The sequence below is a fragment of the Pterocles gutturalis genome, unplaced genomic scaffold (genome assembly GCF_000699245.1).
Source record: "Pterocles gutturalis isolate BGI_N339 unplaced genomic scaffold, ASM69924v1 scaffold3285, whole genome shotgun sequence".
In the NCBI taxonomy this organism is placed as follows: Eukaryota; Metazoa; Chordata; class Aves; order Pterocliformes; family Pteroclidae; genus Pterocles; species Pterocles gutturalis.
Window position 1 is genome coordinate 22,728 of NW_010137970.1, and position 21,972 is coordinate 44,699.

Sequence of the window (21,972 nt, forward strand, 5' to 3'; positions counted from 1 at the left end):
CTTTGATATTTAGAAAAGAAAAAAAAAAAAAAAGCCACCCTCTTGTTGCAGCTCACACTAGGTCTGTTATTTACCCAGGGGATAAATATTGACTCAGTCCTGTGTGTGTACACAATAGCCAGTGGCTGCCAGGCCAGTTGCTTACAGGAGATGGAATTTAGTTTAAAGGCATTTATTTACCTGCCAGACAGGAATGCAGCCGCCTGGGCTTCCGCTGTGCTGCGTGGACACAGTGAGGACACGGTCTGTTCACGCACACTGCAGAGACGTGGCAGAAACCTCTGCCGAGAAGCAGTGGGTACATACGGGCAGCAGCCACGTCAAGATCCTGCGAGGAGAGCTCAGAGCAGCCACGAAGGATGGCTTGGAAACTTGCCAACAAAGCAGTTCTGAAATTTCTGGGAACTTCAAGACCCAGACCTTCATCGTGTCAACTACATTCTGCAAATATCTGGCCCGAGTCAAAAAGGATTGGAAGCTACATATGCCCAACTTCTGGGATACCTCCTGTTTTGTCCCCATGTGGACATTTTTCTGGAATAAAATTGCCTTTATTCTGGAATGGAATGTCTATACTGGGATATATTCTTGTCATGGTTCCTGTGTAAACAAGCCCTAAAAATGAATGGAGCTGGGCTTTTTCCTGTTTCCATTCACCAATAAACACCCTCAAAAGGAGTTTCCACCCCACTCGGGGTCCTGGTAACAATAGAAGTGGGAAGATAAAATATTAACACTATTTTGCAACAGGCAATTGCATGTAACTCCTCCAAAGAGAACAATGCTGCTCCAGGCAGGAAGGGAAACAAAAAAAAAAATAAAAATCTTGGCTCCTGCACTTTTGGAAAGACAAAGCTTTTGTTTTCAGTTTTGCCACATTGCTTGGGGCAGGTCAGTCTAAGGGAGTCCAGCCTCTGGGACACCAGGGATTTGTACAGGGCCTACGCATGGATTTGCCATATCCAGAGCAACCATTGCACGGGGATCCCAGCGGGAGCAGAATAAAAGCCACTGGTGAAGACAGGCAAGCATTTAAAAGGACTGTGCCTTGGGTCAGCTTTATTTTCAGGCCAGGGTTACGAGGAGGAAAGGGGCCGAGAAGGCTGCAAGCAGCCCTTATCAGCACGTAGTGCAACACGAAGAGGGCTCACCCACCTGATCCTCGTCACCGCTGCGGCTGGCAAACCCCACACCCGAAGCCTGCAGCCACAGGGCGGACAGTCCAGCCTTTCAGCCCTGACATGGGATTTCAGTTTTCTCTTGTAAAGGGTGCCTCCCAAAAACCTTCCTGAGCATGGAGCCAACTAGGGAAGTTTATCTCTTGTGGGACATTGTGGGTGCAGTAGACTTACGGGCTGGGGAAGATGATTAGCCTCTTGCTATGTCATAATTAGCAAAACACACTGATTTTTATTATTATAATCGGAGAGAAAACTTCTCAGCCATCTTTCCTCAAACAGCAGTTCAGCTAAGGACAAGGCCTGGACTTAGCTTCTAAATGTAGCTAGGAAACGGCATTGGCAGTATCCTGATAGGAGAGAAAACACTTTGAAACGGTCTATAGGTTTGAATTCCAGCCCCTATTTTTCTCACCTAGAGGGCACAGTATATTGGTCTCCCATCTTTAGAAGTAATCCAAAGAGGATGCACAAAAGGCAGGAAAATTGACAGAAAAATAACACTGAGTGTCCCCCTTAGCGCTCCAGATCCCTCCCCCACGGGGCAGCAAAGCCTACAGTTCTGAGTGCATCAGGAAGTAGTCATCGTTGGTTTCTGTTCTGCAGCAGGTCGTCTGTAGGAACAAACTCATACAGGAGTTGATTCTGAGCCTCTTCTCTTTATTTAAATTCCGTATTTCTGTTAAAAAGAGAACACAATGAAGAAAAGTCACTTTCCCATTACATATCTTTGTGAAACATCGCTGGGGCTGGGCAGAGAAAAGTTTAAAAGGTCACTTTTTATTCTGCTAGGGATGGAGACACTGGGGTCACGAAGAGTTTTATATGCTGCTCTAGCAAGATCTTGTTCCTGGTGATTCCTTGCTAAAGAGGTTAGCAAGTCAGTTTGAAAATGTCCCCTTTGATGAACTGAATACATTTGACCCAATATACGAGTTAGTACATGATATGCTGACTCTCAAACCAGATTTATGCTCCCCCCACTCTCCGGCTCACCATTCTACCGTGGTCACTCCTTCCTGAGTCCTGTCCGCGTCCTTTAACGTGCTTGCCGTTGTCAGTTCTGCCACAACCTCAAAAACATCAGCTTCCGACGCGTAGGGGTCTGGGTCATATTCATAGGAGTAGTACGACAGATCTGTCTGCGGCGGAGGGCCCTCCTCGGCTGGAAAGGAAATCAGAGGGTCTCAGGCTGTGCTTTAGCCAAAGAAACTCTATTTCAGCATCATCTATTGCATCACGGAGAAGGGGAATGACAAAAAAGGAAAGGAATGTTAATCAGGAAGGTGAGTCAGGGGCCAAATGAGTGCCTTACATGAGTAAAGGAGGCTGCACAAGTCAATGGACCTGCATATGCGTGCTTAGATCCACACGCAAGGAGAAAAGCTGCTGCAAATGAGAATTTTCAGTTTCCCAGTCTGAGACTTGGGCACTGGAAAAAATGAAAGAAATCATAGTGGGGGGGGGGAGAGTGCGGAGGGGCACGTAATTTGAAAAAAAAATCTCAAAGTTTAATTTTAAAGTTTCTAATTTTAGGCATTAACTGGTGTGCTTCAGTTAGGAACCAGTTCACACCAAGAGCTCTATACAGTAAGATAAAGCTAAGAGATTTTTTTGGGAACACCAGATGTCCCAGGTGAGTTCCTCTGCACCCTGAAAATACATCTCTCTCCTTTGACTAGGTCCAAGCCAGGGACCTCAGTTAAGGAGAGACCAACCCATACGAAGATGCGTAATGTGTGCATTCTTTTAAGCACCGCTTCATAAAAGTCAGTTGCAAAACCAGGAGTCTACATCAAAGCCATTCGCTTCTCCCTCAGCCTGAACGAGCAGTAGCTGAGATCCATCTGCTTCACCACAGCCACATACCACCGAGAAAATTCCATCATTTACGACAGGAACAGACACATCACAGGCAGAAACAGGTATTGATCCTCCTTGCATTCACTCCAGCCTGCACTAGGACACCGCTCTCTGCGGTGGGTGACTGCTCACTGTCCGGAGGCTACGACTGCAAGATAAAACTTCTAGGAATATCAAAAGATCCCCGTTTTCTAAACTGTTCCTCGAGCCAGCTCAGCTATCTCTCTTTGCTGTTTGCTTTCTATATACACTGCTCTAATCCAAACCAAAGCAATCCCTGAAACATAGTTGTTGCAAGGAGGAAAAGCCCCCCTCCTTCCCCACCGGCCAAGTTGGCTTTATTTAAGGAGAACACTCGTCAAGGCCTTTGAAAATGTTTGTTCTCTAGAAATAAAATATCTGAAGGCTCTTCCCTGTTGCCTCCCACATCCTCCCAGCAACAGGCTCAGTCCTAGGCGAGGGAATGCTTGCTTGAAAGCAGAGTCGGTCTCTGTGTTCACTTCTTCTTGGCCTTCTCCACGTGAGAACCTGCCAGATCACAAGCTCCTTCTATGAATGGATGATTGCTGTCCACCAGGGACTGAATTAACATCACAGACCTCACTCTTCCCAGGAATGCAGCACTGGAGTCAAAGCAAAGCCGAAAGGCCGACATTTCCTGTTGCATACAAACCACCCCTCCATCTCCAAATGTTTGTGCCTAAGCCAATGTTTGCCGAACACACCGATGGGGTGAAAGGAAAAGTGGCCCATCGCCAGTTCAATCAATCCTAAAAGAACAGCGGCCCTGTGAATAATGCGCCTGCCGGGGAGTGTTGCGAGATGACTCCACCTGGAAGCAGAGCTCACCCTGATGTTCCCATTAGAACCTAGTGAAGGCTGATGGCATTTAATTTTTTTTTTTTTTAAAATAACAACACCACCGCCAAATAAAAGTATTAGAATTCCACCAAGAATTTTCTTCCAGCTACCGGCCCTTCTAACTGCTGGAGCAGATCTGGACAAACAACACAGCTCCAGCTGCGGGGAGAAGGCTGGGGGCTCGGAGAGCACGGAGCTGGGTGGGCTGCCTGCTCAGAGCCACACCCCAGCAGCACTGATACCACCAAGCACCACCGCACCACACTTCGACGTTGCTTTTTCCATCAAATACACGTAGAATCACAACATTACCACCAACACGTTGTCTTCCAACCCAGCCAGCTGCAGCACAAGCAAACACGACTGGCGCGGGCTGCGAAAGCACACTAGCAGAGCTTCAATGCTTAGAGGCAGAGGTGGGTCCGTGCTGCTCCCCAAAAACCTGTTCCATCCCTCTGAGCCTCAGTAACTCAGCTGAGAGAAAGAGCAGCTGCAGAAGGAGCTTCAGACCTGTTTCAGTTGAGTCCTGTCACCCTGCACACTTCCCTCTCAATCAAGAGAATATTTCTAAAGGTGCGAAGAGGATCTATCCATCTGTACAAAGACAGGTTACGGGTTTCTGGTCAAACCTCAGCCGTTCTGCCTGCTGCCACATCTGCTGCAGGCTCTCGAAAGGCGTTTTAAAATGCTTTCACAACAGCTAGGTGCTGCAAGAAGCACTGCTTCCTGATTTTTCAAGGCCATCTATATACAATTGCTTACCTTGAACAGCATAACTCAACAGCTGTTGTTTATTCGAGCAAATTCACGGGTGTCTAGGGAACTACGCTGCAAGTCTGCGTTTGCCAGAGCGAGCCCGAGCACATTGCGACGTTCCCCAGCGTTTGCTGGAAGGAAGCTGGCGCTCATTGTTTCCATTGCTGGGGTAACACAGACAAGAGCTAACAATGAAAGCATCCATCAAACCAAGCCGAGCCTGCACAAGTCATACGGCAGCTACAGGAGGGTTTCAGACAATATAAACACCACGCGGTTCTCCAGGAAAATGGTATTTCCTGCAGATTAACACGCTGAGGCAGTTTCACCAACCTGCCCTAAGCTTGATTTGGCCCCTGGAGTTTTGCATCCTTTTAGGAAATCACAGATTTGGGCATGGCTCATCAGAACTTTCACTGGAAACCCAGAGCACCTGAGCCGCCTTAAACCAATCACATGCTTCAGCGCTAACGAACCAGCGAGTCCAAATGAGACCCGTGTATAAGGAAGGATTCATTCATTTGTTAAACTTTGATTCATGTACCGTGCGGTTGACCTGAGAGGAGCCCAGAGGATTAATGAAAATCACATGCTGGGCGCTTTTCCTGACGTGGGGTTTAGTCAGTTTTATTTCTGAATGCTCGCTCTGCCGTGGCTGCTCAGCCCAGCTCAGAAGAGTATCTGCCGGCCAGGAGACTCTCAACTTGAACGCTCACAGATCCTAGAACAAAGCCAGCTCTAAATGCTTGAGCTTTGACAAACATACCTTTACGGCATCCCGGTTTGTTAATCTAACATCTGTACAAAAATGCCACACACACACAGAGAATCAGAATTTCCACTTGAGCTCTCATTGATTGCCTACTCAGCCAGCACTGCTTTCGTCTGTTCAGAACAGAAACCAGAGGGTTATTTTTCTTAGACAGACACTTCAGTGCAGATTATTTCAGAAACACTGTTCTGAAAATTGTTGGATTGTGGGCTACCATCAAGTTCCACAATTTTTCCCCCAAGTAACCATATTTTTTACTATCAACTTTTTATTTAAAAATAATGTAATCGCAGTCCCATTTCGCAGACCAGCGGCAAACACTTCGCGTGGCCTTGCATAGCAGCAGCGCCCTACAGAGCAGTTTGGGAATGCTGCGCTAAAGGCTTCGGATTGCAAACAGAGTTTCCATGCTGAGTACATCGCCTTTGCACAGAATAAAAAGCAAAAATCATTCATCTCAGTTATTCTACCAGACAGCAATCTTTTATATATATATATTCACACCAAGCCCAGAAACAATGGGAGGGAAAACAGGAGAGGCATTAAACACTGAGATTGAATGACCTGTAGAAACGGTCGCAATGGAATATTCACCATGCTTTTACACCTTAATAAGAAAACTGTCCGTCAGCTTCTGTAGAGCAGAGGAAGGGCAAAGAACAGGACGGTGTCTCTCATGTTGGACACACGCTGGTCTGAGCTCTGGCGCACAAGACAGACATGAGAAGGCACAGAGTCTTCTCTTGAAGAATTAACTTGTTTTACCGACTTGTTTAGGAGAGTTAAAGGCCAGGGGGAAAATTAATGAGTAGAAAGCAGCCAGGAAAAATCTAGTCCAGTTTATTTACTAGAAACAGCATGAAACAAACTATTCTATTGACCCTCTGCTGCTTCTTGGTGAGATTTATTGTGAGCCATAAGCAAGTTCGACATGAGTCTTGGAAAAAAAGTGTATGAATATAAGCACCAAATAAAATGAGCAGTCAAATTCCTGGCTACTGCATCTACTGACCTTAACATTTCTGCTCACTAAGGCCCTTTATTCCAAAGCAGATTTGAGAGAATCAAGACTTCCAGCTCAATTTTTGCCCAGAACTGCTAGAGACAAAGTTAATCCTCCTGGATTCTAGTTCTCGCAATGGTTTGGTCTGTTGTCATGTCCTGTGCAGTTGTTTGTTGAAACACATTACATCAGCCTGGTTTTAAATGTGATCTTTCCAGCTTAGTATTGAAGAAAAGATCACAGAGTGTGTGTTGTTCAAACAGACCAAGGCTGAGAAAAGAGGAGGGTCACTTGCCCACTCCTAAAACTTGCACGTGCACTGAATGGAGCAGGCATCATGCAAGATTTCTGAAAGGAAAAGGACTGGAAGAGCTAGTTTGTTGTTGAATAGTTATAATCTTAAGTTGCCTTGACCTTTTCATTCTTTCCGATTTCTGAATGTTCTGTCTTTTCTAAAAGATGAAGAAATTCAGTATCTTTCCTTAACTGTGCTTAAGAGCCATATATACTTTTATACAGCGATAGGATAAGCTTTAACCTTGCTAAAGAAAAAGGCCTTGGATACAAGGTATGACACTACCTGCTGGAGTTTGCTGACCACTGGGTTGCTGAGCTGTGTGGGAGTGTGTCTCCCTTTCTTCTGGCAAATTCTTGGCTGTAAAATAAACAGAAAAATAAATGCATTGGTCATAAAATTTATTAATGAATCTCTAGAAAACGTTTACATTTCCAGAGGTGGCAGGCTCAGTTCACCGAGCTACTGCAGGTCTTGAAAGCCCATGCAGCATCTCCAAAGAATGTTACATTTCACAGATGTAATTTTTATCTGGGATTATTGACTTCAGATAAAACAGTATCACTAATTTTCTCTGAAGTTCATTCTGTTTGGTAAAACATGTATTCACAAGAGCAGAAAACCAGTTATTCAGAGCTAAGCAGAAAGGCAGCTGCTCTTACAACTTAATCCCCTGTAGTATGAGTGGCAAAATAATACACAGGGAAAAGAAGTGAATTCAAAGCCTCCTACCACACACAGGTAAGTATCATTTGCTTAGATGATTTGTAGCGTTCTGCAACTAGATCATAACAGAAAAGGGAACTGAATAAAACCTACAGGCAGAACACTGAGACATGGGCATCTGTTCTATCCTCGTATTATTCCTGCATGATGCTACTTCCATCTGGCAGTGGTTGGGGTAAATCTGTCCATCCGATCCACACACAGGCTCCCCGTCATAGCCACAGTCTCGCGAACACATGCACTGCTCAAAATACTCATCCTCCAAGCAGCCAAAAATGTTATTGCATGGTCCCGAGTGAACAAAGCCTGCAAAGTAAACAAAAACATCCAAAGCAACATTTTTGCGTAGCATGGGGAAGGGGAAGATGGACTGGCAATTTTCTTCTATTTCTCTGATGTAAGTTTTCACGCTGAATTCCCCAAGATTTCTCATAGGAATTTACAAACTTGGTAACATAAAAAACTCTGGGAATAAAGCTGTCTTTCTGAAAGAACCGTATTGCAGCAGGTTCCAGATACAGGATAAGTTTTCACGTTGAATTCCCCAAGATTTCTCATAGGGATTTACAAACTTGGTAACATAAAAACTCTGGGAATAAAGCTGTCTTTCTGAAAGAACCGTATTGCAGCAGGTTCCAGATACAGGATAAAGCAACAATTGTTTTTTAAAGAGTTTTAAAGAGTTATGTTTATTTATGTTTATTAACATGTCTCACCTTGTGCAGGTTCTTCCAGAATGATACATCATATCTGAAGCAAATAATAGTCACTTTGGTGACTGAAGAGCAGATGACATTGGTCTGTTTGGCTGTCCTACATTTAATACTGCTATCCCACAAACCTCTGTAAAACCTCCACTAACACAGAGAGTGAAATAGAGCATTCTTCTAAATATAATGTTGAGCTCTGACTCCTGGAAAGTATGTCTGTGGGCTCCATTTTCCAAAAAAAAAAATCTGCTTGGCTTTGGTGCGACTTACCAACCCATTGGCTAGCTGAGCTTTCCACCTCATTGCACGTTGGCCCATCACAGAGCTCTCGAGCCAAGGGACTGTTTTCACTCACGTTGTAGAAACGAGTTGCTTCAAAAGCTGCAGGCCAGTAAGAATGAGAAATCACAACCAAGCCTTATGCCTAGAGCTCTAATGGTGTCAAAAATCGAAGGGAAACAGGCACGTACCTGGCTCATAGTAATCATACACTTTGATAGGAACAGGAGCTGTTTTCCCAACTATGTGCTCTCTAAAAGCTTGAAACTTTACACAGGTCATGCACTGGCTGGGAATCTGTATGAAATGATGGAAAAGACTCATTGTAACAAAAACTGCACTTGAAGTGAAGAGAGAGACAAATAAAGGCAGCGTGTGTCCCTAACGTAACACACTGTGCTGGACACTTCAGGAGAATGAAGATACCTCCCATACCAGGTATAGAGACAAAGATGATTAATAAAAGACAAACATGAATTAAAACACGCTACTCTGCCGGCCTTTAAAGCACATACTCACCGTACAACAACAGCAAACCTGACACCCAAGCTGCCCGAGTTTCCCTGCCTCACCTAGCACCACTCCTGTTGTCAGCTTGCTAACTCAACCAGCTAACAATTCACTGGTGGTGACCAAGCCAAGAGAGATCTCGTCTTCCACTCGCAGGTACGTGCTGCGAGATCTAAATTAGACTGCATCGTTACTCCCTCCTTTTAGCCATGGTCGTTGTACCTGAAGGTGAGATTATTTTGAGGCAAAAACTAAGTGATACTTGATGGGCTGAAGCCAGTCACCTGCCTCTGTTACGATTTGGTTTCCAACCAAAACCACACCACCTGCCTGCCTCAAAAGGGGCTCAAGCAGCTGGCCAGTGAAAGCTGGAAGGTAATCCTCATCTGCGAGTGACCACCAGCATCAACACATCGTACCTATGCCTGATCCACTGGTCATTTGCCTTTCATTGAAAATCAACGTAATTACAAGAAATAAAGTCATTACCTCATCAAAATAAAAAAGGACTTTTCTTCCATCCACTTCATATCTTTTTAATCCGATTTGCTTGTTCATCAATAACTGGGGGAAAAGAAAACCCAACAGGTTTAGTTTCAGCTCATTTTATAGAAAACAGTTTGAAATTAGAGAAGAAGATATATTTTAGACTGCTTAGAAAACTGATCAGACACTGAACCCCAAGGATTTATTCTACTGGAAAGGGATGTTTCAGTAAGAGAGAGGGGAAATGCAAAGAGGATTGCAGTTGCTGTCATACAGCGGAGGAAAAGCCATCTGTGTTCTCTTCTGTGACCTGATGAGGAACGCTTGCAAGGTGCACAAGGCTGAGTGTTCTTCCTGGTCCCTGGTGGATTTGTCTCCCTCAGTCTGTGCCTAACATATCATCCATGATCTAATTTAATAGCTCCCAGATTATTTTCAGTTCCAAGGCTCAAGCAAGACCTCAGAGACCCCAAAACACTTGATAAAGTCTGTTATTTACACTCCTTCAGCCCGCCAGGGAATTACGCTGCAGGATCACACCGGGTATTAAAGGTCCCCTTCTCCCACCAGCTGAAAAATCCAAAACATTCTTCTGCCAGGAAAATTAATCCTTACATTTGAGAAGAGCAGCCATTTGAAAGAGCCCTAGGCACCCTCCCTTTTGACGAACGGGGTCAGGCCAGGCCTCTGCTACTCATCTTCTCTCCCTCCGAGGCTCAGGGATTTGTGATTTGCATTGTACCAGTCAGACCCACAGACTACCTCTTCTTATGCATTTTATTTATTGGGACAATCTGCATATCTGTAATGTGCTAGCTCATCTCCTGCCAACTGCAGGTCTGCGTGTACATCCCGATCACGGTCATCGGAGAAAAAAGCGCAAGAGCTGTCCTGTATGGAATCACCGCACCACTTCAAAGAATCCAAAAGCTCTCTCCCTGATACAGAATGCTAATGAATTACAACCAAAATATAAGTGCTATCATCTGATATAATTCTATTAAGTTTTATTTTAAAATTTTCAAGAGAGTTACTCATTATTTTCCATATTTGGAATGCTAACATCTCAGTATTGACTGTCATGCCGTAGGTACTTGATCAGTCCATCAATCATGACTGTTTCGATAAACTGCATTGAGAACACCTCTATCATGTAAGAAACATTTAATCCAAAACCAGGAGAGAATGGTGGGCTGTGGAAGAGGACTCTTGTGTTTTAATCCCAGTTTGGGGAGCAATGTAAGGGCCAGAGCAGGTACTTATCTTCTCCAACCTGTCATTACTTCAACCCCTCTGTCAGACAATCCCGTTTGTGACACAGGGATAATATTTCCTTAGCGCTTTTTTTTTTTTTAATGTTCATAAGTAATTTTGATATCTTAGGATGAAGACTCTGTGGAAAGGAGAACAAAGCGCTAGTATTCTGCATTAGAAAGAATAACGTGAAGCAAAAAGCGTTTCTACTGAAATCTCCCCAAACCTGCTACCAACAGCTTTAACCGTGAATTTCTTCAGCACAGTGCTTCTAGTTGTAAAACCCAGCACACAGCTTCCTGCTATTACTGTAACAAGCAAAGGAACATGTGTTTAAGTCCTACACAATATGGAAAGGGCCAATTTAATTTGTCCTTATAATTTTAGGGGCCTGATGGTGGCTGTTATTACTCAGCAGTCGATGGCTGCAGACAGTCCTTTTATGAGGGCTTGGAGAGGCTGGCGCCACCGGGAAATGCTCAGCTCAGCTAAAGTTGCATTTTTCTGGTGAAGCTTGATATACACCAGCCTGTGGTGACCCCCTGACCTTGTCGACACCCAGCATTATTAGGAGGATTTGTGGCTGCACAGCCAGGGGGGCTGCCCTCACCGGGCAACAGAGCATTCATTAACCATCGCTGCCCCGGAGCTGCACGTGGGTCCGCGCCGCGCACACTGCTCTCTTGTGAGGGCAAACAACAACCAAGAAAATGTGATTTACAGCCCTGCCCCTCCTCACCGGGAGGAGAGGGGAATGGCTGGGGTAACAAGAAAATGCAGCAGCTGGAATGACAGGGCTTGCCTCTGCTGAAGGTGGTGTCTGAAATACAAGACAAAGCTAGCAGAAGTAGAAGAATTTAATTTTTGTTATCATTTGGATACACATTTGATAGCCATGAATAAATCATGGGGGTTATCTGCATCCTCATTGCCTGCCTATAGATATGCTTGAGCTTTGTCCCTGCATTTCATTTTTACAGATGCAAAGGGTGTCTGCAATAGGAAAGACGGAATTCAGCTCTTCAAGGGGAACATTCCCCCTTGAAGATGCAACATCCTTCCCATCTTAGCAAAATCTCCTACTGCCCAAAGGAAGGAATTCTGTTCTGGTTATGGAAATAGACTGCCCAGTACTGAACCCCAAGTGATCTTGGGATCACTTCAACCAACTGATCCTCAACCAGCTGATCTGCTTAGTGCTAGAAAAAGTCTGATGTGCTGGAAAGCTCACCCAGCTTTGAGAAAACAACTCTTGTGCAGCAGCAGGACAGCTTGATTTTCCCTCTGACTGCTTCCATCCAGAGCAGGTTCGGGGATATGACAGAACAGAGGAAGGGTATGAAGCTGAAACATGATCTTCCCAGACATTGGCTCGGGGATACGACAGAACAGAGGAAGGGTACAAAGCTGAAACATGATCTTCCCAGACATTGATGCTTCTATCCGACACACGAGCGGTGTGGGTCAGCCTCCCTGTTTCTCTGCTCTGGTTCCAGTGTTGGTTGCTGCCTCCGGCGTGCTGACCAGCGCCTGGCCAAGGAACCAGCAGTGCTGAGGCAGCAGCAAGATGGCACTGAAGGTGACACAAGAATCTCTGAAGCCATGAAAAACCAAACATCGGAGGCAGTCGGGTGTCACAGAGCACAAAGATCACGGCAACACACTAGGAGACGAGAGGGAATAAGAGGTGCTGCAAACAGAAGGGTTTTAAAGCATTCTACAGCTAGCTCATTGGGGGACCAGCATCAGTTTCCTTACAGAGAGTATATCCTAATGTTTACCATATATCCACAATTATCTTCAGTGTTTCCGCTACTGAGAACACGCACAATGTGCCCTGAACACAGGTTAGTGTAAACCAGCAGCCGCAGCACCGGAGTGGATTGCTGCACGGAGGAGCCTTTTAGTGGTAACTAAATACAAAATAATCGTGTTTGGTTTCCAGATCTGGTCTGGCCCAGCCGCGTAAACAAGGCTCACAGCAGAGCACAGCTGCCTTGGCAAAAGGGAAAAAAAGTTCAGGGACTGAAAGGACAGAACCTAAGTAGTGCCTCGTAACAGGAACATACGGGACACTCGCAAGACCCTCAGCCTAGGAACTCAACCCTGTGCCCTGCTGAAACCAGTAAAGGAGATTTTCACCCAGTACAGCCTGGACAATGGGAACTCCTATGTCTGTAATTTCTTCTTAGCCCATCTCAGGAAAAATAAGGAGTACAGGGATTTATTATTTAACCTAATAATTTTTCTGTTCTTCTGAAATGAAAGCCCCTTTGCACTCTTTGTTTCTACTCCTTCCCTCCCTTTACTCCTCCCTTTTCCTCTGCTGATAAAATATTCCATGGGTTTAACACCACAAAGATATCCTGTTGTTCTCCTCCTGTCCCATTTTGAGTTCTCTGGTCCTAAGCCAGGTTTCCATCCATATTTTGTCTGCCATTATTTATATAAATGACTATGAAAGAGAACTTATTTGAAAGCAGTACAAACAACAGCCACCTTCAGCAAGAGGAGATAAAATAGTCACCAAACCCACTGCAGGCTCCCTCACCTAATTTTCTTCCTTTCTCTTACCACAGGGATACTGGAGATGACCTGCTGGTGGTCTTGCCTCATCTGAATAGCCACATGCAGGCTGTTGGACTGTTTGTTGCATGTGAGAGAGAATATCAGACTAAAAGGCCAACAGGCAAATAAAACTGGATATGTTTTACATGTACGCATTTGAAAACAGAATTCTTAACACGCTGCCTGTGAACAGATATAAGATCACTTGGATATTTCTCTCTACAGGAATAATTTAATATCTGATCAACACATCTCTGTACAAAAGTATTCCAGCACAGCTCCCTGATCCTGAAAGGATGCAGGTCTCTTCTCAGGGACTAACACACAAGTTTCTCTGGTTTCACTGACAGCCCAGGAGACTATCTGACAGCGGCTTCTGACATGGGTTGGAAGCCCCCGAAGAGGGACATATTGGTCTCATTTTTTCCAAGAAGATACAATGGTGTTTATATTCTAAATTAGCCAAATCAGGTGAAATCCTAGAGAAGACAAAGCAATGTGCACTTTTTTAGGATGTCAAATTAAACTGCCTGGTCTTCACTACAATTCTGCTTTAAAATTCTTTCCCCAAATCCCTTCCCCTCCCAGTATAATGAAGATTAAGTTATTAATGGAAGAGATCTTTTGGAAGCAAGATACTTTTTAGCTCTTTACCAGTTCTCAAGGATACAAAGATTTTACACCTCTTTAGTTAAATAGTCTTTAAAAACTATTTGCAGCATAAAACCCACCAGTGACTACACTCTAATGCTTCCACAAAATGTAAAGTGAAGCTAAAGATTACAGTTCACCTCCCCTAGAGGGCTGGCTGGGTAAGAGGCACATTCTGTCCACCTCAGTTTGGCTTGCAATAAACATGATGTTCTCCCAGAAGGAAAAAAAGAAAAAAAAGAAAGGCAAAAAATTCCAAGACACGGAGCCTCCAAAGAAATGGAATCCAGATGTTGGAGATAACACAGCCCACTAAGAAGCCATAAACAGCTCCTGTTGGAGCACATTTTCACTTCAGCATTTCCAAATGGGTCTCATTTAATTACTGTGCACTGTGCTCAGTAATAAACCTTCATTTGGCCATGTTCGGTAGATTTGTTAATCTTGCTTAGAACATCCGTTTACTCATTTCAGACAAATATTTTTTGACAAGTGAAATCTCCTGCCCTCCCCCCCAATTTTCATTGCATCTTTTTGGACAGTGATTTAACATTCAATGGCATTTGCTTCCTGTTTCTCCCCAAAGGGAATCCCTGGCAATTAGAGAGCCAGGTCCTGGCCCAAGATCATGCCTTGCACTCTCATGACAACGTCTTACCTGCTCTAGGCTCTCAATATCCGCACGAAACCCTGAGAACAACGGCACTTCCAAGACAGCCATGTTAGAAGATCCAGAGTGCAGCCATCTTCCCATGAGAACAAAAAGAGAGAAAGAATAAAACCAAACTCAGGATCCAAGAAAATAAATGGTACATGGACAACTCAGTATAGAGAACAACCAAAACAAACTTCAGAGGAAAAATGTATTAAAAGGATCTACTGTTCATTGAAGGACTTGTTGAAAGCCCCAGTCTACTTGCTTTTACAAAATCATCTTTTCTGCTTTTATGCGACAAAAATTAAGCACAACTCACAGAGGGTAGAGACGTAGGAGATGTCCAGGCAAACAGAGGCAGAGAAGCAGAAGGAAGGATGCAGTCTCCTGTGGGGCTGCTTGCCTTATTTTTCAATTAATCACTGAGAAAATGCACTTGGTAAAAGGAAATAACCCCTTGGAGTAGAAGCAGCTTCTGTTCTTTCCTAAGTGGAGGGCTGTAAATGGGTTGTGGTGTAAAAGGAATGTTACTTCCCAATACCAGAGTCATTCAACCCTGGGGTTTCGTAGATGGCCATTTCCCTCCAGCATCTAATTGCCACTGAGAAAAGTATCTTTGCTAATGAGTCAGCAAACTCACTCTCTAGTTACCAGCGTTAAAGAATTCACTGCCTCTACCATCCTGTATAATATCAATGAAGACTCAGAAAAACCACTGAAATTCAGAGTTGTTACTGCTGAAGGGTGCATTTAAAAAAACCCACAGAGGAAGGGGTGGACAGAAAGTTTATTTGGGCAATTGCAAAAGATTTCAATTTCTTGCAGCACGGCATAAGAGTCGAGATCATAACAAAGAAGCTCCTGCTAATTCCAGAACAATGCTCCTTTTCTCTGCATCCATGTACAGTCAGCTCTAAACTATCCCTCCTTGGCAGCTTACCTGTTTGCTGTTTAGTTGCACCACTAAGACAATGACATTGGACCCAAGAGAGCTTATTAGCTCATGCCCAGCACTGAGAAAACACCGTACACAGCTTCCAGGATCAAATTTGCCAGATCTGAACTGGCTCCTGCCGGGCTACTTGGAGGCCTCTGTTGGGAGGGTGGGTGGGTGAGTTTGCTGAAGCTCTGCACGGAGCCAGCCTGGATGTAATGCCACAGCCAAGCGCATACGCCCACAGTAGCACGAGATGCTCCGTGGACAGATCCAGTTGGCTCTATGTGAACAGTTCAGGGCTGACAGTTTCCCAAAGACATTAAACCTTGTTAATCCCAACCTAACTCTGCACACCATGCTCCCTGAAAAAATCCTGTAGCATCATTTTCCCTGAATTTTCCCACTCTCTGTTGTATCAGTCCTCTACTTCCCATCCTGTTTTCTCCCTAACTCCTCACAAGTGCCCCAAGGACTTCACTGAGCATGACAACACTTAATTACATTCTGAACAACACTCCCAGCTCAATATATTCCAGTTGTCATCCTTAGATGCACTCCTCTATTCTCATTGCCCAAATAAGCTGGTGAAGCTGTTAAAAGAGCATCCTTACAGGAAGAAGGGGAGGAAAAGGAAGATTTCATTTGCTTTTGTTTTCTTTCCAAGCAATCAATCTCCTCGGACTGCGCTTCCTCTCAAATTTCTGTCTTTGCTCCAGCAATTCCCAGGGCAGAAGTTTCAGAAATAATAACAGAAAGCAGGGCAGCCTCCCTAGTTACAGGCATCTTCGAGGGACTCAAGACTTTACAAGCCTGCCTCCCCAGTACGAGCTGCAACGGCTAGGCAGGGGGAGAAGAGGGTGAGAAAGTGACAGTGTGTTACATACAGCCAGCTCGACCCTAGCAAACTTTTGCATTATGAGTTTGACTTGCTGGACACTGGCTGTTGTTACTGGAGGGAGGAAGCATTAGCATTCAGCGAGGCTGAAAAATGCCTGGCCCAGGATTTCCCAGGCTTGGGGCAATCAGAGGCAACGCATCTGCCGGCGACTTGGCCACATGAGCAAGGGGCAAGTGTGCTGGCAGAGATAACAAGATCCCATCTTTGCCTGGAGCCGCTGCAACTGTTTTCAGGACTGTAGTCACTGTTTGACGTTGCCTCCGCAGGAAGGAAGGAGACAGAAACTGAGAAAGAAGCAAAAGTTTCCCATTTCCATGAATTACATCTGAGCTGTTCACTTGACTTCGCGCTCTGAGTTCAGTGAAGCTGTAGCCCCACCACCTGCCACGCTCTGGTCACAGATATGCAGAATAATTATGAAATTCTTGGGAATAGTTTCTTCTCTCATACAGTAGGATGCTATAAACCCTCCTTATTTACTTTGGTTGTGTCTTTCCCTCTCTTGGGACAACTTTCCAACAATGTCCTTAAAAATCAAAACATTTTGTAAAGAGATCAGCAACTCCTGATAACTGCAGCAGTACCGACGTGCTTAAACAAAATGTGTAAGTGGATTGAATACAGGCTAGAAAAGATTCTTGCTGCTGTTTGTCTACAGGCAAGCTGTTTTATCTTACAGATCTTCAGTTTCCCGATCTGTAAAATGGGATGGAATTCAGGATGTCTTTGCAAAGTGCTTTTGAGAGCTAGGAATGAAACTTCTGGAGCTTTAGTATCGTGGCATCTTTAAAAATTATTTTAAATGTCTTTATGTGGAATAAGAAGATAAGCAATGAGCTTCAGAGAGCCCTCTTTGTAAATTTTGTTCTTGTTTCCTTACCTTTGACGTATACTTAGCACTAAAATTATTAATGCCAGCAGACATTAGTACAACCCACAATTACAGTTGGAATACTGCATTCTGCTTGTCAGGTGTTCTGTCTTGCACTGTTTGAGATACAGACAGTGCAACAAGAAAGAATTTATTTTTCCTGTATCAGTATAGATGTGCTGTCAGCAAATGAGATGGTCTCTGAGAAACAGGCAGGACATGATGCAGACTGGCATTTCCTACCTAGTGCACGTCTCCAGTATGACTTTGTATTCCCGATGGTCCTGATCTGAAGCTGGGTCATCATCATCCCCCAGTGCCCTCTCTCTGTGCAAGGCTTCAGAGCGATTCTCATCTGGAGAGACAGACCGCAGGAGATTCGGGGCTTGAAGATGCTGCTCCGACTTTGGCTCCTTCAGGTTAACCAGGAGCTGGAAAGCTGGTTTGGCAATAGGATCAGGTACATTGTAAGTGACATCAATCTGCAGCAGAAAGAGGGGAAAAAAACCAAACCAAATCAGGGCAGTTCATTAGACCCCAATGTTTCATAGCATCTACAAGCGTTCCCCAAAGATCAGCACAAACACCAGATCTCTTCAGAGAGAGGTAGTGGCAGGCACAGAGGCAACAGTGGCTCTGCAATGCAGTTATATATGGGTAAAGCTATACCAGAGCAGATTCACCCTAGTACAACCACTTTTACTTCTATGAATTAAAGCAACACCACATTATATAATTACTTTGAGAAAAATTCAAAGTGTAACTCCCCCCTCGTAGCAAACTGGCATTAAAGTAGCAGCAAACAGACTGAGTTTAGAGATCACCCACTCACATACTTTCTCCAGCCCCACGGCAACTTTACCTGCATCAGACAGCAGCCTTCACCTTTGGCACTCACAAACAGCCCCGTCGGAATACTGGGGATCTGAGAAGAATCCACAGTTAAGACACAGACAAGACATGGCACTCTGAATGGAAACAAATATCCATTTTAGCTTCATTTTGTACAAAATATCTGCCTGGTTATAAAGAAGACTGCAGAATTGAAGAGAGTATGGCTTACTCTTTTCAGACACCTGATTTAACAATGGTAGAAACAAGCAGCAGCACAAAGTAAGCATCAGGCATTAGTCGTGGCGAAAAATGCCTTTAACTTTTGACTGCTGCCCCCTTCACATCAGAACCCAGCCATAAAACCCCAGAAAGTCCCAAGATCTGAGTGTTTAACTTGTGCTTTTACCATTACTGAACTTCTCCGAGTTATTCGGAACACAGCCCAGATGGATCACTTTAAAAATTTGTCTACATACACACAAAACCACCTACCACTGCAGTCTGGAGGACTTTTTTATTCATCTTGTTGAGCTCAAATGTCTCCTGGTAGTCCAGATTAGTAGAAGCCAAGGAAATGGTAAGGTTGACTCCTCCAACGTAAGAAAGGATAGCATACTCAGCCAGAGCCTGCAGGGCTACACATGTGTCCTAGGGATCAAACAGAATAGTGAAGAATACAGGAGTAAACTTATAAACAAGCACTGTGCTGTAGGGTGATCAGCTCTGGGTAGCAGAATCTTCCTTGTTAATTCAGATAGCTAAAGAAATACCAAGTTTTGATCATTTTTACTGCCCAAGGCATCAGTAAGGACAAAGTCAAGGTTCCTTTCAAATGATCAGCCTGAGAAGGAAGCAGTAAAGAGCACTGGAAAGTTTTTCTTCTTAACACGACACAGACAGTTTCTGTCTGGACTCTAGTTGGAAATTCTGCATTGACCATTCCTGAATCAATTTGATTTCTACAACTGATTATGCATGCATTGAAGTTACCTTTTTCAGCAGCATCCTACCTGAGTAGATGAGAATCCTCCAAGTGCGTTCCTCTGCTGTGAAAGCCATTTTACTACTGGGAGTGCAGAGGCCACATCTCCTAGGAGGGTGTATGTCAAAAGGGCATAAGATGTCATTTCCACTTCTGCAGAAACAACTGAAAAGAAGGGGGAGAGGAGAAGGAAAAAAAAAAAAAATCAAAATACTATCTAGAAGTGAGAATCTGGGCAGGTGCAGAGACAGTTCTGTGAATATTCATTAACTGAAAAATAAAGTTAAGAGTCTGTAGAGGTAAATACAGGAAGAGAAAAATGAAGTTAAAAGATGTCTGCACCCAAGATGCATCATCTTCCAAAGACATCTCTGCTTCCAGCAGAAGCTCTTTCCTTCATACAATAACCTTCTTTCTACTTGATTATATCCCATAAGTAATTTCTCTCGCTCCAGTTCTACTTTGCTGCTTCCCATACTGTATTCCTGTCCCAGAGATTTTCATACAATTTCCAGTTAAAGCCTTCCTGAACATTGGTGCACCTACATCATATTAGAAGAAATAATGGCTTTATGTGACTTGGAAATTACAGGATCATTCACTGTTGTTGTGGCTTTGATAGTTAAAGTCTAGGAAATCAGCTGAAATGCCAGTGCCTGCCAATAAAAGCTGGTTATATAATCCCTAGGTGCATTTGAAAATACAAAGCCAAATAGCTCTAAAATTACATGTATTTGACTTCTCTCAGATTTCCATTGCAAATGATTCCTCCCTGATGGGATCTCATATGGCTCTCACTCTCCTGTATTACTCACTGTCATTATAAAACTGGAGCAAAAAATGGAGAGAGAGCTGGGGCTGAAAAGCCAGTACTGTCGACCACAGCTAGCTCTGCCTCTCCTTTGCTCTTAACCTGCTCTTTCAGCAGAACGTTACCTGCCTCTTCTGAGCTCTCATTTCATTGGGAGCCTGCCCTGACTGCCATTTGCAGAATCCCTTGGCTAAACAAGGCTTCTTTGAGCACCAAAACCTTGTGTCCCTCCAGAAATGGACCTTTGCAGGACAGGTACCTGATTGAGAGAGCCCATCGTTAAATCCCATGAAGGTATCTTCATCAGTAACAAGAGTTCCCGTCAAGCTCCAGTGTGTAAAGCCATCTAGAAAAACAGGAGAGTGGAATAAATATGTTATTACAGCAGGACTGCAGCTAAACAGAAGAAAGAATCAAATTCTGCTTTAGCATTGACTCAGAGAACAGATTCATGCTCTGAACTGCACCGTCCCCCCTTTTAGCCAGGAGGGCAGGAGGGTCCCTTTGCAATGACAAAGATCGCTGAGTGTGACAAATTAGGTAATTCTTGGATTTTAGATTAAAATACACCATCAGGGAATGTGACGTGTTACAAGGCAAACTGTCACATCGCCAGGAAAGGCACTGCAGAGCCTCTGGTACACTTGCCTTCCTTCAGCATCATGGAACTAAGGTGCTCAGCCCTCTCTACAGAGAATCAGGAAGACTCTTGCCTTACAAACTCAAACTGTGCCGTGAGGAAGACCACATCTCACAGGCTCTGTCCTCTCCAGCAACTCGGACACCACCATTCAAGTTGCGAGGGCTATCTGCTTGCTCCTATAAGAGGACTGCCAGTCCAGGGCCGCGCCAGCTGGGAGCCAGGAGCACAGTACCTTGTGTGATAGCCATGCTGTTCATCTTCCGCAGCACCGCAGCAGCAGAGGGACTGTGTAGCAGTGTCAGGGCATACGCACTCAGGGCAGTAGTGTAGGGGTCTTCTGCTGAATACAAGTTGGACTCTAAGAAGTGTTTTGCTTTGTCAACCGCTGTTCTTTCTTCCTATATTTAGGGGAGAGAGCCCAGACATATTACAAAAAACCAAACCTAGGAAAGATGCATTTTGCTCTCTGCAGAAGGACACTAACACTTTCCTTTCCCTAAGCTAAGCCATGCATCAGAAATTCAAAAAAAGAGGCAAATATCATAGCAAGAATGATCTAGACTAACACTGAGACACATTTATTCCCCCCTAAAGCTGAAGAAATGTCATGCCCCTGCGAGGCAGCAGATGAACAGAGCAGAAGCGAGCTCTCTAACTGTAGGTTTGATTGTGTTCCTGACACTCTGGAGCGTCTAGCAGACGCCAGAGGATAATAAAGGCCAAGGTTCCCAGGGGTCCCTGCAGCCAACAAACATGTTTTATTAACTCCCTCAATGACCTCACCATGTAGGAACGTGGCTCTGATAATTTATAGAAACAATTTAATTGGACTTGATGTAATTTGGTTTCCTTTGATTTCCCTGTGGCACTAACCTTCCCCTTCCTCATTTCCTAGCTAAGATCATTAGTAACACTTGCAAATCTCCTCTAGGAAAACCATTAGATCCACAATAAACCGCACTTCCAGCAAATAAAAATGCTAGGGCTGTCGTGACACACAGCAGCCCAGAGAGAGCATCACATCACTTCTCAGAGGGGGGACACTGCTGACAGTGAGGCAGAAAGTTGCTTTATGAGCACTGGAAGATTTTCCATTTTTTTTTTTTTAATTTTTAAGAAGGTTGAAGGTCTTCCACTCCAACAAGAACTCGGGGTTAGATGATATCTGCTTGCAGCAGCAGCATGGTCTCACTCTTGAAGCTCTACAGGGATGCCACCAGAAGTGCTGAGGTTGTCACAGAGTTTCTGAACAGATACTGCTGTTTGCAGTGGCTCTTTCAAAGTCTCCATAAACTCACTGGGTTTTGCCTGAATGGGCAATCCTTTTGTCCGAGTACAGATCACCAAGACATGCTGCAACATCCACTACACCTCCTGTTTTAATCTCCCAGTTCTACCTCTGCAGCCCTACTTGCCCACCACCCCTCTT

General features: G+C 44.4%; 1 protein-coding gene across 1 annotated transcript in view; it reads right to left on the minus strand.

Moving 5' to 3' along the window:
* Positions 1-1,293: 1,293 nt before the first annotated feature.
* Positions 1,294-21,972, minus strand: part of CPAMD8 (C3 and PZP-like, alpha-2-macroglobulin domain containing 8) — a 46,422-nt gene continuing 25,743 nt past the window's right edge. The window contains exons 29-42 of the mRNA XM_010082775.1: positions 20,776-20,941; positions 20,160-20,246; positions 19,118-19,254; positions 18,600-18,755; positions 18,136-18,198; positions 17,517-17,755; positions 14,571-14,658; positions 9,443-9,517; positions 8,635-8,740; positions 8,435-8,545; positions 7,548-7,760; positions 7,014-7,088; positions 2,175-2,343; positions 1,294-1,857 (exon numbers count right to left, since the gene is read on the minus strand). Coding sequence (XP_010081077.1) covers position 1,857; positions 2,175-2,343; positions 7,014-7,088; positions 7,548-7,760; positions 8,435-8,545; positions 8,635-8,740; positions 9,443-9,517; positions 14,571-14,658; positions 17,517-17,755; positions 18,136-18,198; positions 18,600-18,755; positions 19,118-19,254; positions 20,160-20,246; positions 20,776-20,941 — 1,686 coding nt within the window. The 3' untranslated portion in view covers positions 1,294-1,856. The remainder of the gene's footprint in view (positions 1,858-2,174; positions 2,344-7,013; positions 7,089-7,547; positions 7,761-8,434; positions 8,546-8,634; positions 8,741-9,442; positions 9,518-14,570; positions 14,659-17,516; positions 17,756-18,135; positions 18,199-18,599; positions 18,756-19,117; positions 19,255-20,159; positions 20,247-20,775; positions 20,942-21,972) is intronic.